The sequence below is a fragment of the Amia ocellicauda genome, chromosome 9, assembly GCF_036373705.1.
Source record: "Amia ocellicauda isolate fAmiCal2 chromosome 9, fAmiCal2.hap1, whole genome shotgun sequence".
Taxonomy (NCBI): Eukaryota; Metazoa; Chordata; class Actinopteri; order Amiiformes; family Amiidae; genus Amia; species Amia ocellicauda.
The window spans coordinates 39,926,617-39,944,957 of record NC_089858.1 but is presented as its reverse complement, the minus strand read 5'-3'; the positions used below and the strand labels follow the sequence as shown (position 1 = coordinate 39,944,957).

Genomic DNA, 18,341 nt, shown 5'->3' with positions numbered 1-18,341 from the left:
TTTCACAGTCATTTGATTCATTTTAGAAACATAATGTCATGAGGCTAATAAGTTAACTGACAGTTTAACACTTTCAGGTGAAAAGATGGCCTGATACAAAAAATGTTGCAATATATATAGGCCTCCACTTTATTTCCAAAAGTTATGTATTATCACTGCTTTACTGCTTTAAAGCATGTTCTATAGATTTTTTTTTTTTTTTGGATAATGTGGATCTGTAAACACTGATGTGATGCAGAGAGATTGAACTTGAAAACAGGAGAAGACAAGAGACCACCTTAATATGTCTTAATATGTTTGACACATCACAGAAGAAATAGTGCAGTATGCCTCCAACACAGCGAAGGGCAAAAGTTGGGCTGCACTTCCATTACATACAGTGGCAGACACTTTCTTTTGGTGTTTGTTGCCTTAAAACTGGTAAGTGATATGATTTTATTTCATGATTGGAACTTAAGGGGAAAAAAACCGAATAAACTATTATTTGTTTTTCAATATAGACGAGAGCTGTTCAAAATACAGTGTATAAAACAGATAGTTTTTCCCCCAAATCAGTTTATTTTGCATACATTTTTAATAGCTTGTCCTAGTATGAGACATTCACATTTAACATATTACATGCAATTAGTTGACATTTCTTGTATGTAGGTCAGCTTCTTTTAAATACGTTTGCAGGCCAAACAAATTTTTTAAACATCTTGAGAACTGTACTAATCCCTCCACCTCACTAAAATCTACCAAGAATGCTATAATGGTTTATAACAGGATATTAATCTGCTATGTCCAAGACTTCCATAGAAAATAGTCTAACAATTATATGAATACAGAGATAGTCTGTTTTAAAATGGAAGTTTTAAAATCTAATTATTAAAAATGCTCCAGTATGTAAATAGATTTTAATTTTTACTGAACAGACCTGTTGAAAATCACAGGACTTTCTGAGTTTCAATACACCTGACAATTGCAGATTGCATACTCCATAATAGAAACGTATTGGATAGGTGGAAAGTACAACTCTTGCAAATAGGATGTTTCCATGCAACTTTACTTTTATCACAGGACAAGTCTTACTTTTAGGAGAATCTGGTTGCCAAAAACAGTAGCAGATGGACTGATCTAACCAAATCTGCATTAACTATTTATGGAAAAGGCTATAAAAACAGGAAACACATTTTAAGGATTGAAATGAAAGAGCAACTCACTTTGCTGAAAAAAATCCATTCTGGTATAAACTCTAGTACCTTTGCCCCCATCAGGAACTCAGTCTTGCCATATATATTATTAATTTTTCCCATGCATCAAGTATGAAGTTAAATGTTAAAAGTCATAATTGAACAAATCAAGAGCTTTTTGTGATTATCAGCTTGTTGTTTAGGTTGTATTTCTGATATCTGTCACAAATAGCTCCATAAAAAGGTGTCATTTATAATTAATAAATACAGTTGTGACAAACCAAAACATTTATCCAGACCATTTTTTAACCGTCTCATATTTATTCAACAAATCTATTCAGGATACAGATGACAGTTTTCTTGACAGATTGAGTTCCATGCCTTATTGAAAGAATGGACACACAAAAGAATAGTTTATTTTTAATATATATATATATATATATATATATATATATATATATATATAGCTATATATACTCGTCTCTGGAAGTAATATGGAATGCACTAATAACCAAATAAAAAAACAATTTTAACAACAGCACCTAATGCAAGTACAATATTCAGACTCACCCATGGCAACAATGCATTGAAATACAGACGGCACGTGTGACAACAGTAATAATTTAAACCAAACAAAATGTCAAAAGCGAAGACTGCATTTTTGTGTAACATAGAATTCTCTCTGCAACATGAGTTATTCAGGCATCACAGCCAACTGTAAACCGATAGAATACAATCTTACATTTTGTTTTGAATGATCAAAGTTTAAAATATCCACTCTATCACTTTGGGTGCATATACCACAGTACTGATTAAAGAAAACTATAGTGAGTATCGGTATCTGGGGTTCAAAGAACACATTTTTTAATTCAGTGGCAGCACAGTATTAGCATCCAGTGTATAGGAGTCAAGTACCACTATCATTCTAGGTACCGGGCAAGCTTGGTGTATTTGAATGGGTTTCTATTACAGAAGATGCTGTAGAATATATTTATTCTAAAAAGACCACATGAAAGTGTATCTAAATCTAAAGTATTTTTCCATGCTTTCCAAGGTGTACAAAGGAGGAAGGTTATATCCAAGTATAAGCACCTGAAATGCACAAAATGGCACTTTATATACAGCATTTCATTAAGCTTGTACCAATTCTAAACTACTGATAAGGTCAACCTTTGTGGAATTGACAGGTGATTTTCATTTTAAGACTAGAAATAAAGGAGGGAAATACTGTTTTTTAGACTGTTTAATTTACTAATAAGGAAGAGACAGCCTTCCAGTAAATCCATAATAAAAACAAACAAAAGAAGTGTAGTGTATTAGCTTTCAAGGCCTTGTTTTGCGATTCTTAAATTTTTTTAATTTTTCTATTGGACATAACATTAGGACCATGCTTTGACAGTTTCTGAAACCTCATCTTACCACATCGTAAGAGCAGAAGGCAATTTTTATTTTATAATTTGTTTACTTTTTCCAAAGGCTTCCAAATACCAATAGAAGTCTTGGATTTTCAGAGGCTTTTGTGAAATCTAATAGACAGTACAGACATTGTTTTAGTTATCAACTGTAACTACAAAAATACATCCTCTATTTATGTAGCACAGTTCAGTGCTATAACTGGAGCATAAGGAAACTGAATTCTAATTAATTTGTAACTAGCTTCCAGATGCAAGAAGCCAAATGCAAAATGTTATAAATATTGAAAACCTCATAAAAAGGAAACCAAATGGCATCCTTCCGGGATCTGATTTTATATAGGTGGGTTTATATTAAAATACCCATAATTTACTTGATTCCGTTTTAGCTAAAGTAAGATAAGCGTATAATGCATTTGTGGTTGACTACAATTATTTATTTTTTCCTATGCATTACATTTTAGATAAACATAGCACTTTAATACAAAAATCAACAACTCAGCAACCGTATTAAAACAATTCTAAATGAAGGCCAGTGTTTAACCATGTTTGGCTTTTTTGATCACTGAATAATAAATAAAAACATCTATCATTTTAAATATTGAATGCTTTTTCGGAAAATGTGTAAAATGCACAATAATTTCTACATCTATGATTGGCACAACACTTAAAGAATTTCCGATGTAGAGGATGTTGGCACATACTGGCAATGACGAAGTGTCAAGTCTGAGAATATTCCCATAACTCTGCCAGTCCCAAACTAAGCATATGAATTGACTCACCATTACAATAGGTTTTATTGATCAGCTTCCCTTTGCCCTTGGTAGATATTTTAAACTCTGTCAGGTATAGTGATATGGCAAACACGAAGTATACACAATATGTTCATCTTGCTTAAATAACAAGTAACCAACAACAGCACACGGATGAGGAAATAACAGGAGATGGGGGGGATTTTGAAAGGAGATCGAGAAATTGGAAAGGGAAAACAGGGAAAAAAAATAATAAAAACCAAACGAAAACAAACACTGAGACAGCTAGTGTTTCGAGTCTCGGGGGTAGAACTCCGCCAGTGTGCTCTGAGGGATTCTCTTCAGCATCTCCTTAGGGAAGATTCGCATCAGCTGCCACCCAATATCCAGGGTCTCAAACACCGTGCGGTTCTCATAGGCACCTGCACAAACAAGGAACAGCACAGGGTGACTTTGGATAAGAACCAGGCCTGATTTGGGACAGCCCTGCCCAATAGAAATCCGACTAACTTTGGCCCTTACCATCAGTGTGAAGTTGTGGATAGTCATATAATGTTGAACTCTTATTACTTTGGTAAAGCATGGTATTTAGAGGGGTACAATAGTCAAAGCAAGCTAAAACGATATTAAGAATAAATATAGAGCATGTTAAAACTATGGAAATTGACAGTTAGTGCTTTCATATGGAAAGGAGTGTATTTGCATCAACATCTGGTAAAGTGCTAGACAGTACATACAGTGAGGGAACAAAGTATTTGATCCCCTGCTGATTTTGTATGTTTACCCACTGACAAAGAAATGATCAGTCTATAATTTTAATGGTAGGTGTATTTTAACAGTGAGAGACAGAATAACAACAAAAAAATCCAGAAAAACGCATTTCAAAAAAGTTATACATTGATTTGCATGTTAATGAGGGAAATTAGTATTTGATCCCCTATCAATCAGCAAGATTTCAGGCTCCCAGGTGTCTTTTATACAGGTTAGGTCTCTTAAAGGGAGTGCTCCTAATCTCAGCTCGTTACCTGTATAAAAGACACCTGTCCACAGAAGCAATCAATCAATCAGATTACAAACTCTCCACCATGGCCAAGACCAAAGAGCTGTCCAAGGATGTCAGGGACAAGATTGTAGACCTACACAAGGCTGGAATGGGCTACAAGACCATCGCCAAGCAGCTTGGTGAGAATCTGACAACAGTTGGTGCGATTATTCGCAAATGGAAGAAACACAAAATAACTGTCAGTCTCCCTCGCTCTGGGGCTCCATGCAAGATCTCACCTCGTGGAGTTTCAATGATCATGAGAACGGTGAGGAATCAGCCCAGAACTACACGGGAGGATCTTGTTAATGATCTCAAGGCAGCTGGGACCATAGTCACCAAGAAAACAATTGGTAACACACTACGCCGTGAAGGACTGAAATCCTGCAGCGCCCGCAAGGTCCCCCTGCTCAAGAAAGCACATGTACAGGCCCGTCTGAAGTTTGCCAATGAACATCTGAATGAATCAGAGGAGAACTGGGTGAAAGTGTTGTGGTCAGATGAGACCAAAATCGAGCTCTTTGGCATCAACTCAACTCGCCGTGTTTGGAGGAGGAGGAATGACCCCAAGAACACCATCCCCACCGTCAAACATGGAGGTGGAAACATTATGCTTTGGGGGTGTTTTTCTGCTAAGGGGACAGGACAACTGCACCGCATCAAAGGGATGATGGACGGGGCCATGTACCGTCAAATCTTGGGTGAGAACCTCCTTCCCTCAGCCAGGGCATTGAAAATGGGTCGTGGATGGGTATTCCAGCATGACAATGACCCAAAACACACAGCCAAGGCAACAAAGGAGTGGCTCAAGAAGAAGCACATTAAGGTCCTGGAGTGGCCTAGCCAGTCTCCAGACCTTAATCCCATAGAAAATCTGTGGAGGGAGCTGAAGGTTCGAGTTGCCAAACGTCAGCCTCGAAACCTTAATGACTTGGAGAGGATCTGCACAGAGGAGTGGGACAAAATCCCTCCTGAGATGTGTGCAAACCTGGTGGCCAACTATAAGAAACGTCTGACCTCTGTGATTGCCAACGAGGGTTTTGCCACCAAGTACTAAGTCGAAGGGGTCAAATACTTATTTCCCTCATTAACATGCAAATCAATTTATAACTTTTTTGAAATGCGTTTTTCTGGATTTTTTTGCTCTTATTTTGTCTCTCACTGTTAAAATACACCTACCATTAAAATTATAGACTGATAATTTCTTTGTCAGTGGGCAAACGTACAAAATCAGCAGGGGATCAAATACTTTTTTCCCCCACTGTAGTTGCTAAAGTACAGAACAATGCTTTGGTCGGCCAGAGTGCAAATGCTGTTGTCCATCCAAGATTCTGAAGCAAAGCGTGTGAGCAGTCTTACCCTGAGCAATGAAGTTCCTTTCAAACTTCTGCAGGAATTCCAGATACAGCAAGTCATCGGCAGTCAGAGCCTCCTCACCCACTACGGCCTTCATCGCCTGGACGTCCTTGCCAATAGCATAGCAAGCATACTGTAGAGAGAAACACAGGCTACACACATGGACCAAGAAGCAGCTGTATATGTAGGTACTGACCTTTGCAGTTAAGATTATTAAAACATGAAATGGAAACTGAAAACCATTGGTTTTATTTTACCCTGTGCAAAATAATGTCCCTAGATAGATGTTTTGGATACCAGTTTTACTTCTGAGAAACATCCATTTGTCCCCTTGAGGCATTTCAGAAGTTCTGCATTGGCATTCAGTGACTTAAAATACAAAATAAAAATCTAGAAAATCTCCTCTAACAAAATAAATAAATAAATCCCACTGTTTCCTCTTGGTACCAACCAGCTGATTGGAGACATCAGCGTGGTCTTTCCGAGTCATCCCCTCTCCGATAGCGGATTTCATCAGACGAGACAGGGAAGGCAGCACGTTGATGGGGGGGTAAATCTGCAGGAAGATAACTGCAACCATCAGGACACGACTGGAAGTTATCTTTAAAACTGAAATAAAGAAACATCTCTGCACAGAGGATTGTGGGAGTCTGCAACAAGTTACCCAGTCATGTTGAAACAGACCTAGACAATCCTTGATGAAACAGCTGGAAGAAATCATTGGTTCAATTAATTACTAACATGCATCCCAATGAGCTAGATGGTAGATGGGCCAGCTCCTTGTATTTGGAAGCCTTTTATTCTGGTTAAACTAACCCATTGACTATGTGTCACATGGAGATCTGAAAATACAAATGTTTTATTCTTTATAACATTTTGAAGACAACAGATAAATGTCTCAATAAAAAATCAAATACATCTAACTGTTTAATTAAGAGATGAGAAAATAAGAAGATCCTGCTGAATCCACTGAATTACACTGAATGCAGTCAAGAGACAAACTAATCACAACCACATCTGGATCCACCACATTCCAATTCTGTACTCAGATTGACACCTACCTGCCTGTTGTGCAGCTGTCTGTCTACATAAATCTGTCCTTCTGTGATGTAGCCCGTCAAGTCAGGGATGGGGTGAGTGATATCTGTGGAAGGACACAAGCTTTTAAAATCAATAAACAGCATTAACTTCTCTGTATCCAATCGTATCCCATTTAGCAAGCTTTATTTCAAGATGAAAAAATAAATAAAAAATGATTTTGAACAGTCCATCACATTCACAATTAATTAATCTAGACTGAAGAGCAGAAAATTAGATATGTTTGATGATTCTCACCACCCACATCATATGCTGGGATAAAAGCAGCAGTGCACTGTTGGTAAGAGTAACTGTTAGTTAACGTTACTGGCTCACATACTCACCATCATTAGGCATAGTAAGGATAGGGATCTGGGTGATGGAGCCATTCCTGCCCTCCACACGGCCAGCTCTCTCGTAAATGGTGGCCAAATCTGTGTACATGTATCCAGGGAAGCCACGACGGCCGGGCACCTCCTCTCTGGCTGCAGACACCTGGGAATGGCAACAGAACACTATTGTCCTGTATAAATCCATTACAGCACTGCATTGATCCTATAGTCGACACATGTTATACATACGAGGCCAATTTAACTGGCTGATTAAGTGTGCCACGAATGCAGTCAGAGACTGAAGGAACGCCACCATTAAAAAGTGTGGATCTGTGAAAGTATGCCATTTTTGTCCTTAGTGCTACTGGGTACAATGTAGCTTGGGCAGATGCCAAATACCCAAATATAATTCCCAGAAATGTTGAACAGTGAGTCCTGAGGTGAGTATGATAAGCTCATAAAAAAGTTTTATAGTAAATTAATATATATATATATGACAATTTGTCCCACAAGGTCAAAACCTTTATACATGCTCAAATGTACTAGCATACTGAAAGCTATTAGGGAAGCAGGAGCATGTAATTATTACTCAGGATATTGAATGACTATCTTCAGAGGTAGATTTGACCATTTTAGCAGTAGGACATGCATCTCTAATTTAAATGCTTCTGCAGAATTTGAAATGCCTGCGTTCCTTTGCATGGCTATGGACTCTGTACCTCTCTCAGGGCTTCGGCATACGAGCTCATGTCCGTCAAGATGACCAGCACGTGCTTCTCGCACTGATAGGCCAGGAACTCAGCCGTGGTCAGAGCCAGGCGGGGAGTGATGATGCGTTCAATTCTGTGAGGACACCAGAGAAGGCAGTTTAAGGCTGACAGGATCGCATCAACCCCAAGCATGAAATGCCACAGAGATAGCCAGTGTTACCCCCCATCAGAGGTCTTAATTGAACTGAATATCCTACTAATGGAATCAAACCAAATCACTCTTTCCACATGTCTAAAGCAAAGAGGGATGTAGGCCTGCATAACCTGTAGGATGGGGGCCCTGCAAATCCCAGACAAGAACTACGATCTCTTTGAAATGTGTTGCCATTGCACATTCTATTGTCAATGTAAACGGTTTCTAGTTGTGGACAGCTTCTTTTAAATGGAAGCGCACACATTGGTGCTGTAATGTGTTTTGACCAGAAACACCACTATACTATGCTTCAATACAGTTTACAGCTCCACTTTCATAGTGTGGGTTCCCACTGCCTAAAAAAAGGAGAAAACCCTTCACAATTGCTTGCGTTCATAGAACAGGTGTGAAATGTAATCATGTGACCAAATTTCTAAAATGTGTTGCCCCGACTCTTTACAAAGACATTTAAAGAAAAATATAAACATCCATCCATCCATTTTCAATCACAGTTCATCCACTACAGGGTGGACAGGATACCAGTCCATCGCAGGGCAGCAGGCAAAGATAGGACAGCAGGGCAATTTGGAGCAGCCAATCCACCTAAGCAGCAGGTATTTGGGATGTGGGAGTAAACTGGAGCTCCCAGAGAAAACTCTCATGTCCTCGCCTGAGAAAATGAAACCTCCACATAGGCACTCAAGGCCAGAATCAAACCTGGGTCCCAGAAGCTGTGAGGCAGCATTGTTTACCACTACACTACAATGCCACCCATGGAATTAATAACAATTTAACAATAACAACACTTTCTTAAAAAAATAAAATCAAAATGAAAATCAAAACGAAAACGTACGTTGGGTCATTAGCCAAGTTCAAGAAGAGACACACATTGTCCATGGAGCCATTCTCCTCAAAGTCTGATTTGAAGAATCTTGCAGTTTCCATATTCACCTGAGTTAACAAGATTAAAAGAGTTAGAATGCACAGCTTCATGATTTCCACAAAATGATTTTCCATTTTATGATTTCCTGCAATCTGTACAACAACCATTTGTCCACTCTTGCACCAAATGCTGTATGACGACTATACTATTTAACATCACTACGCAAAAAGAAAACATATTTGAAGTCATCAGCTGTAAAAATAAAACATGAAAATCTTTTCAAATAAAGCTGGGAAAGTCATTAAATGGAGTTAATATTCCACTATCCTGATATTAGTAATCTGATTTACCCAGGTGAGATGGATTTGATACAACAGGTAACATCTAATTCACGGTTGATTTCAGATGTAATTCAGATGAGAGTAACACACTTACCCCCATGGCAGCAAACACAATGGCAAAATTATCTTCACTGTAATCCATAACATCTTTGGACTTCTTGACTAGACCGGCTTGGCGACAGATCTGTGCAGCAATCTGATTCAAAAACAAGACACGGACAATTCTATAGGGTCTCATTTAAACTATAGATACTACATATATTTTACATGTTAAATTGGGTATTGCTTGTATTACAAAGAAAGACATTCTGCTGTATTTTAAAAGGTGGGGGATTAAAGTTATTTCTGAAAATATATGGTCTTACATAGGAAACAGACCATAGTGCTGTGTTGTCATACAGACAGAAGACTGAATTATATTAAATAATTATTTCACTGATGTTAACACATAAATGTCTTTCATACTTAGATATATATTGTCTATATAAACAACCAACCCTTTAAAATACAGCTGTTAGGCCACAAAGTATAGGAATAGGATTACATTAATGGGTTTTAAGTAAATAGTGATAGCTTAATGGTTTACCAGCTTACCTGTCTCTTTACATATAGGTGATAAGCTGAAGGGGGAGCAAAAGAAGGTTTAAAGTGGTTTAAATTGTTGCTGAACTGGTTAAAGTTGAACTGGTTTTGGCTCTAAACCTAATGGGCGGCTCACAATTGGCCGACCGCTGCCCAGACTGTGGGGACGTGGCCTGTACACAAGGCTTGGGGTTGGACATGATAATGATAATGATGGCTACATCCAAAAAACAAAAGTACTACAACTGACCAGCTCTTGAGTTTTCACTCACCTCATTGTGCGGTAAGCCAGCTGCTGAGAAGATGGGGATTTTCTGGCCTCTGGCAATACTGTTCATGCCGTCGATGGCAGAGATCCCAGTCTGGATCATTTCCTCAGGATAGATACGGCACTGGGGGTTAATGGGTTGCCCTGCAAGGCAATAAAATTATTGGTGGGATTGGACATGGGGGCTTATTTGAACTGAACTGACAGTCACATGTAGGACTGTTAGAAAAATGCTTGTTACAGGGTGGACGACCCCTGATCTATGACCCCACAGTGTGATAAAGTGATGGCATTCAGATATTAGGCCATGCCTGTCAGGATGAAAGATGCAGGTGGCAGATGTCAAAAGAATGCATTGAGAAATCTCCCAAACCTTCACAAATACAACCATACAAATAAAAACAGAAATAACAAAGAGCAGTAACAGACACCTCCACTGTTCCTTAATTCAATACTAAAACTACCCTACATTGGTCTTAGTTTCTACTTGTTAGTGGTCGAAAACCATACCCATAATGTCCAAATAGTCTTCTGCCAAAACTGTGGGGCCTCTGTCAATTGGCTTTCCTGATCCATTGAAAACTCGACCTGGAAGAGACAAAAGTGTACAAAATATAGCAGTCCCCAAAAAAACACCAATGACAAAAAAAAAAAAAGAGTTGAAGTGTATATCTGTCTATAAGAATACACTTCAAATCTTTGATCTTTAATTCTACATTGCAAAAGGCATTACATTACTCCTGTAGCTGCTACTGGAGTAATGTAATGCCTTTTGCTTAAATATTTTCTAACATACACCGATCAGCCATAACATTATGACCACCTGCCTAATATTGTGTAGGTCCCAAAACAGCCCTGACCCGTCGAGGCATGGACTCCACTAGACCTAAGGTGTGCTGTGGTATCTGGTACTCACGTGCCCATTGTAGGCACTTTTGGCAGTGGACAGGGGTCAGCATGGGCACCCTGACTGTTCTGTGGCTACGCAGCCCCATACGCAACAAACTGCGATGCACTGTGAGTTCTGACACCTTTCTATCAGAACCAGCATTAACTTATTCAGCAATTTGAGCTACAGTAGCTCGTCTGTTGGATCGGACCACACGGGCCAGCCTTCGCTCCCCATGTGCATCAATGAGCCTTGGCCGCCCATGACCCTGTCACCGGTTCACCGCTTTTCCTTCCTTGGACCGCTTTTGGTAGGTACTGACCACTGCAGACCGGGAACACCCCACAAGAACTGTAGTTTTTGGAGACTAGACCCAGTCGTCTAGCCATCACAATTTGGCTCTTGTCAAAGTCGCTCAGATCCTTACGCTTGCCCATTTTTCCTGCTTCTAACACATCAACTTTGAGGACAAAATGTTCACTTGCTGCCTAATATATCCCACCCACTGACAGGTGCCATGATGACGAGATTATCAGTGTTATTCACTTCACCTGTCAGTGGTCATAATGTTATGGCTGATCGGTGTATTTGTAATGTATGTTCATGTAATGTTTGATAAAAAGATCATGTTCCAGAAAACCCATTTACAATATCAAATATTTTAATTACTGCATTACTCCACATGTGTATACATACCAAGCATATCCTCAGACACAGGCGTGCGCAGAATATCTCCTGTGAATTCACAGCTTGTCTTTTTGGCATCAATTCCAGAAGTTCCTTCAAAAACCTGGTGATAAAATAACAATGAGATATTTTCTAATCTGTCATTTCAACACAACCATCAATCACCACATTAAAAATATACAAGGAGCAATAAACCATTTACATTGCTTCATAATGTTTGCACACTTTCCCAAAAAAATCTACAAATATAATAATGTAAGATTACAAACATTGTCTTACACTGTCTTGTAGCTGTAAATATAAATCAACTAAAACCATATAGTCCTGCCTCAATAGAAAACTTGTTTTAATGTGGGTGGGGGTGTATGGTATTAGGCACTCAGTCAGGTAAGATGGGAGAAATTACAGTTTGTCCTACTACAAACAAGAAAGAAGCTGCTGAAATACGCAAATGCATAATATGTGAAACACATTTCAGCATGAAATAAGTTATTGGATGTCAGTCTAACTGTTTGACATCAATATACTTAATCTCCAACTCATTTATCGAAGAGCATTAAATCTAATCTTACTTCACGTGGTAGCTATACCTAAATCCCTCGAGGTTTGGAAGGATAAAAAAAAGTCACAATCCAACAAGATGCAAAATTGAGTTGTATTCAAATACACAAACAACTCAACTTCTGTAAGGGATAGGATCATGTAAACAGATCTTATGAGCCATAGGACCCTTAAATATGGCAGGGAAAGGAAAAGTGCTTCAGAAAAAGGGTCTATGCCTCTTACCTGGACCACTGCTTTGGCACCACTGACTTCAAGTACTTGGCCACTTCTTTTGGTGCCATCTGGAAGGGTCAGGTGCACAATTTCGGCATACCTTGGAAACTGGAACCACACTTTTATTACTACTCTCATTCTATTTAGACAATTCAATTGTTACAGCCAATTTAAACTAACAGTAATAATTAACATAAATAAGTATCTCAAAGCACTGCTTGATTTAAAGGCATGAATGGAGCACACGGTATTCTGCATTTACAAAAAATAAAAAATAAATAAATAAATCAAAGTTAATATTTTTTGCCATATAGACAGTCATATTATAGGAAGTCCTGCATGTTCACTGCACATGGAAACCCTTAAGGGAAAGCAGTGGTCTGTACAAAATCTCACGACAACCTTAGTTTTACAAGTCCAGGTAACATTTTCTTACCTTCACCTGATCCAAAATCACTAGAGGCCCATTGACACCAGATACGGTCTTGTATGCTGTGAAGAAATGGAAACATGGATAAAAAAATTGAACTAAATAGTGGTTGTTTACACTTTGATTAGATCTTTCCGAGGTGTGTCATGGCCCCAACCCTTACAGTGCAATACAGGTTTTGGATCATCTATAATAGTCTATATATATTTACAAAACACTACAAATGGCACCCACATCACCCTCAATGGGGGATTTTACAAGCAGTGTTCTTCACTCGTGAAGTGATGATGCGCAGGCAAAAAAAAAAAAAAAAAAGCTACACAGAAAGACAGGGTCAATCCCAAATACTCCAGTAAATTACGTAAAAATGATGAAAACACAGGAAAAGCAAGTACATTTCCACATAAGATAATCGTATATATCCTAAAGTTACTGCATTATATAAGTGCAAAATAACTGGTCAGTTTATTGTGGGTTTCAACGTAAAGTAAGTTGCTGATCCGCATTTCATAGTCAGCAATGTCGTGTTTCAGGTTAATGGCAATGCAGAATACGTTTTTGTTTTTTTTTCTATTATATTATCATTATGCTTTCTATATTGTTGTGCGTCTGTTTTGCACTACTCAGTACTGTACATCATGTTGTAATCCTAACTTTATAAAACACTTATATTCATGGCTTGCCATCTCCATTAGTGACATGAAAAATGATCAGTAAAAAAGCCACAGCTGTGTGCCCTATCCTGTTAACCATGTAAACCAGGGGTTCCCAAAGTGCAGCCTGGGGGCCAAATGCGGCCTTTGAGGATGTTTGGTGTGGCCCTCCAAAGCCAACCTTCAACCCTACCCTTTTCTGAACCTTTTCTTTATTTTTACACTTATGACAATTTTCTGTTACAAATTGCACATGTAATTTGGGGGAAAATAATAAAACAATTAAAGTTAATAAATGTTCCCTAATAGAAATATATAGGAAATAAAATTGGTGTTTCATTTTCTACTGCAGCCCCCCAATCCCATGCAACCTTGGGAAATTGGCCCTCCATCACCAGACATTGGGAACCCCTGATGTAAACCCTGAGAGGGAGAGGGTCATTTAATCTCTAACTGGAGCATATGGTCTCAAATAAAGTTAAAACACAAATGAACTCCACAAATGACACTTGAAAACAAGCCTGATTTAGGTTAATGGTCACTCAGACCCAGACAAAAAACACCAGCTTAACCAGAGGAGAGGAAACTATCAGTTTACTCCACAAATCAATGACTTGACTTCATCCATGTGGCTGGCTTGCATTAGTCTAGCCTGGCTGCCACTCTGAGGACTAACTGCTCTGCATTTATTTCAAGCATTTTTTGCTTTCTGCTTCAATTGTACCATGACTTTGAAGTCTGGATATTTTTAAATGGGCTGTCATGTGGTGTCATTGCAAACACTCCAGTTACTCATCAAGGAAGGACATTTGTGCTAATGGTCAGGGGATGAGTGTTGGAAGACTAACAGCATTACAGGACAGTTCCCTTTTCCATAAGTGGTCAAGAAATGAAATGGAGGCTGAAGGGGGTATAGGCCACCAGATATATGGGGGAGTTTCCTAGAGGCTGGTTTCCCTAAATGTTATTATTAATATGTGTATAATGTTACAGAAACTGTGGACGACAGAAAGAAGCATGGAAAGATGTATGCTTTGAATAACAAGACGCGACGGCAAAATAAATGAATGAATCCGAGAACAAAAACAATAAGAGTGAAAATGTTAAAACGGCAATGGGCCGGACACATTGCACAAAGAACAGATCAAAGATGGACAGAGTAAGCTATTCAGTGGGTCTCAAGAGATTAAAAAAAGGCCTTGAAGACGACCACATAAAAGATGGGAAGTTTAAATAAACTTTGCAGGCGTGACATGGAAAAGGGAAACTATAGATCGATGCAAGTGGAAACATTTTGGAGAGACTTTCATCCAGCAGTGGATCAATATAGACTGCTGCTACTAATGACACATTGATGAATACATAAATAAATAAAATAAAAGGTATTAGTAGGAATATCTATTCTTGTTTAAAGTATGCACACCCTTCATTTTAATCCAACTGAACTGCAAAATAATAAATGTCGATTCATGTACATGCATGTTCATTACAGTATACTTATTTATCAATTACGTCTTTTCAGAATGTGGTCCCCCATTCAGTAATGTTTACTCCAATCAGCTGACTCTTCCATGCTGATTTATAAGGCTAGTCATACACTTAAGATCCACATTGGGGGGAAGACAATATATTCCATGCACACAGACACACTCTGACTCAGAGGAGCATGAGGTGGGGACAATGGCAGGCAGCAGATCACACACTAAAACATGATCTGCATACATTTATCACAAATAAAATGCCTATAACACTCCAAATGCAAGTCATAGGACACACTTTTCAATACAAGACACCGTATTCTCACTAGAGATCAGAAAAGTGATCTACTAAGGGCTAAAGAAAATGTCCAACTTTCTGATTAGGTAGCTATCATATCATTGTACACAAACTGCCATAATGTAGTCCAAATTAAATCAGGTCAAAATCTACTAATCTAAGCGTCCATTCCAGCACTGCTTGAAGAGATCAAAGGGTGTCAAGAAAACCAGCACTGCAAATAAACACGTTTTACGCTATGTGGTATACTGTTTAAATGACACCCACTCTACCTAGAAAACAATGACAATAGCATTTGTGTTAACCCCCATGGTGAATTTAAATGACGTTTCAGTGTTTACGAATAGACATTTTCAGTCTACTACTGCTCAAATTGTATTTTACCAAGCATCGTTTAAAAATATATCTTTATTTTATAGGCATGAATGTTGGCAGCCTAGGCATAACCAGTTTTAGCGAAACCAGCATCACTTTCATTTGACCTCTCCTGACAGCATAAGATGTACAGCAACAGAGACGCGGAGGTATCAAAATAATGCATCTCTGTGCAATCAATGCCTCAGTTGTTGCATTTGAACTGATTTGATTGCAGAGATTAAGACGGAATACAAAAACGGAGCTCAGAAAACCTAGCCAGTAACACATTAGATAACCTGAACACCGAAGCAGCTACAGGGGCTGGACAATATCGTATTTCGTGATTATTATGATTTTCAAACCGATTTCCTTGAAATAGCCCTAGATCAGTCTTACTCGTTGCACATAAATAACTAAAACGTACAACGTGACGAAAAATCATTACAGGTCAGCTGACAGATCCCCCCTCCGCACAGACTTGCATTTTCTAAAAAACAAACACAAAAACGCATCCGACTGAATATGAAACGGAAATTCATCTACAGCTCAACAGCTCCATGCTGGAAAAATAGTAATTTAGTGTGACAGCCCAATATTAAGCACACAGTCGTGCAGCGAGAACGCCATGCATCCCCTGCACTGCGCATCAACCACAGCAGCCGTCTGCAACCAAATGCCACAATATTCGTCCCCCATATAACGAAAAAGGGCTATAGTTTCGTGTTTATTAATTTTGCGAGGTTAAATCAATATGTTATAGACAGCTTCCACTTAAAAAGGGCATTTAAATATATGCATCTTAAAATGTATATATCTGTCAGAGATGTGCCCCTGTTATTAGGTAGCAGGTAACAACAGCGAAGGTGCTACTCACTCAGCCGTGGCTGGGAGATGTAATCCCGGGTAACGGCCTGTACGTGCTCCCGGGCCCCAGCTGCTTTTGTGCCGCTGACGGTGGAGGATAGCTCGTTCATGGCTCCGTTCACCATCCCTCTGATCGCTTTCAGCGCCATCTTTCACTAGCAGTTATATACAGTACTGGCAGGCAAGCCGTCAGTGAACCAACGCGAACAAGCTCGACTGCGCCTGCGCCTGGAAAGCGTCACTCACGAGAAACACCCGTCTTACGCAAAGGCGGTGACGCTGCGAGGGTGACGTCGTGTCGCTGGCCTCGGTGCTGATCGTGACCGACGAACACAGAAATACAAGCCTTCTAGTGTGTAGGGGTGTGTGTGTGTGTTTTGGAGACCACTTTGTATGTTATGTAGGTAACGCATATATTTTTAATTCACTTGTCTGTCACTTGTACGTAAAGTGACTATTTACAGAATATACCGAATATTTTATTTACACTTCTTACAATTTAAACCCAGATCACTTGCTGGCCCAGTGGTGACAATAATGAAACAGTTTTTCTACATTTAGAATGCTCCTTATATTCTTCAAGAGACAAATGTTCTTGTCTGAGCAAGTTAGCATCCTATTTTTTGTAAAGAAGTGCAATAGATAAAATAATTAGGTTGTTTAGTAGTTCATTTCTCCCTGTATTCCACTAAGCAGCTTACCTTCCATACTGTACTGTCAGTATCCCATCAGTATTGTATACAATAACGAACATTGTTTAAGTATTTGAGTCAAGTAGAAAAGTCATGCATGAGGCCAGTCTGCTAATAATAATCATTCTGTGCTATAGGTATACTCCCTGTCCGTAATTTTGGCCTCTTAGCAGACAAATGGGGACACATCTGATCTTGAGAGATGATGATGATGATAATTATTATTAAACTATAATATCAGTACAATTAAATGACATCTACAGTAGCCATCTGGATGAAGACAAGAGAATTCGAAATTTGGGGCTGGGATCTTGAGACTGATAAAGACTTAAAGAGAACGATACACTTTAGTTAGTGTGTCACGAAAGCAAAGGAACAAATTAACATTTATTTTTACCTCTTGTTAAGAAACATTTACTCTGCTTTTCACTGGAGTCCCAGGCTATAATGTAGGAAATTATTAGTTTATTGAACATAAACCAGAAAGAAACCATACAGCTCAGGTCAGAAGCAGCACATCTGAACCAGTGATCCTAAGGCTAAAGGCAGTCACTGTAACCTTTGAATGAAAAATAGATTGTCAGGAAAATAAAATATTTGAAGATTAGATTCAATTAGAAGGAACTTCCAAGGTGAAAGTAGGTTATGTAAAACACTTGAATTGTGCCCCTGTTCCAGGAATGTTCTATCAGAATATAACGAGAAAATAATCTAAACCATAAATTATGCTTTCATATTTAAACTATATTATTAGTGAAAGCAGACAAAATTGGTGATGATAGTACAATAAATCCGGTTCAATTATAGTCATTCGTCCAAAATCCAGCTAAACATGCTCAAAAACAAAATCATGCCGAACACTTAACAGAAGTCTAAATTCAAAACCAGCAACACTGACCATGTATAAATAGGGGAAAGCACAACAGTCAACATTATGACACTTCATTTGAAAGCTGTTGGTATCTTTGTGAAGAGCATTGTCTTTAAGCATGTACCAGCAGTTTGTCAATTCATTGACAACATCAGAAAAAAAAAATGAATCAAATATTTAGCAATCCAACAATGCACCTGCCCGAAATTAAATCTGGCACATATA

At 38.7% G+C, this 18,341-nt stretch overlaps 1 protein-coding gene across 1 annotated transcript; it reads right to left on the bottom strand.

The window, feature by feature from the left end:
* Positions 1–1,471: 1,471 nt before the first annotated feature.
* On the bottom strand, positions 1,472–16,762 carry atp6v1b2 (ATPase H+ transporting V1 subunit B2). The gene is made up of 14 exons (XM_066714478.1): positions 16,564–16,762; positions 12,910–12,965; positions 12,483–12,581; positions 11,706–11,799; positions 10,631–10,708; positions 10,125–10,264; positions 9,365–9,466; positions 8,900–8,997; positions 7,863–7,986; positions 7,156–7,306; positions 6,796–6,878; positions 6,186–6,290; positions 5,738–5,867; positions 1,472–3,758 (listed from the first exon to the last, which is right to left on the bottom strand). Exons 1-14 carry the CDS (start codon positions 16,700–16,702, stop codon positions 3,622–3,624), a joined length of 1,536 nt encoding a protein of 511 aa, XP_066570575.1. The 5' UTR covers positions 16,703–16,762; the 3' UTR covers positions 1,472–3,621.
* Between the last annotated feature and the right edge of the window lie 1,579 nt (positions 16,763–18,341).

Bases quoted from the DNA above. Each gene is read 5' to 3' on its own strand.
- atp6v1b2 (XM_066714478.1), bottom strand. From the start codon at position 16,702: ATGGCGCTGAAAGCGATCAGAGGGATGGTGAACGGAGCCATGAACGAG. The intron at 7,987-8,899 runs GTACGTTTTCGT...GTGTCCTCACAG, and splicing joins AACTTGGCTAATGACCCAAC to AATTGAACGCATCATCACTC. The intron at 6,291-6,795 runs GTAGGTGTCAAT...ATCTTCCTGCAG, and splicing joins GACAGCTGCACAACAGGCAG to ATTTACCCCCCCATCAACGT.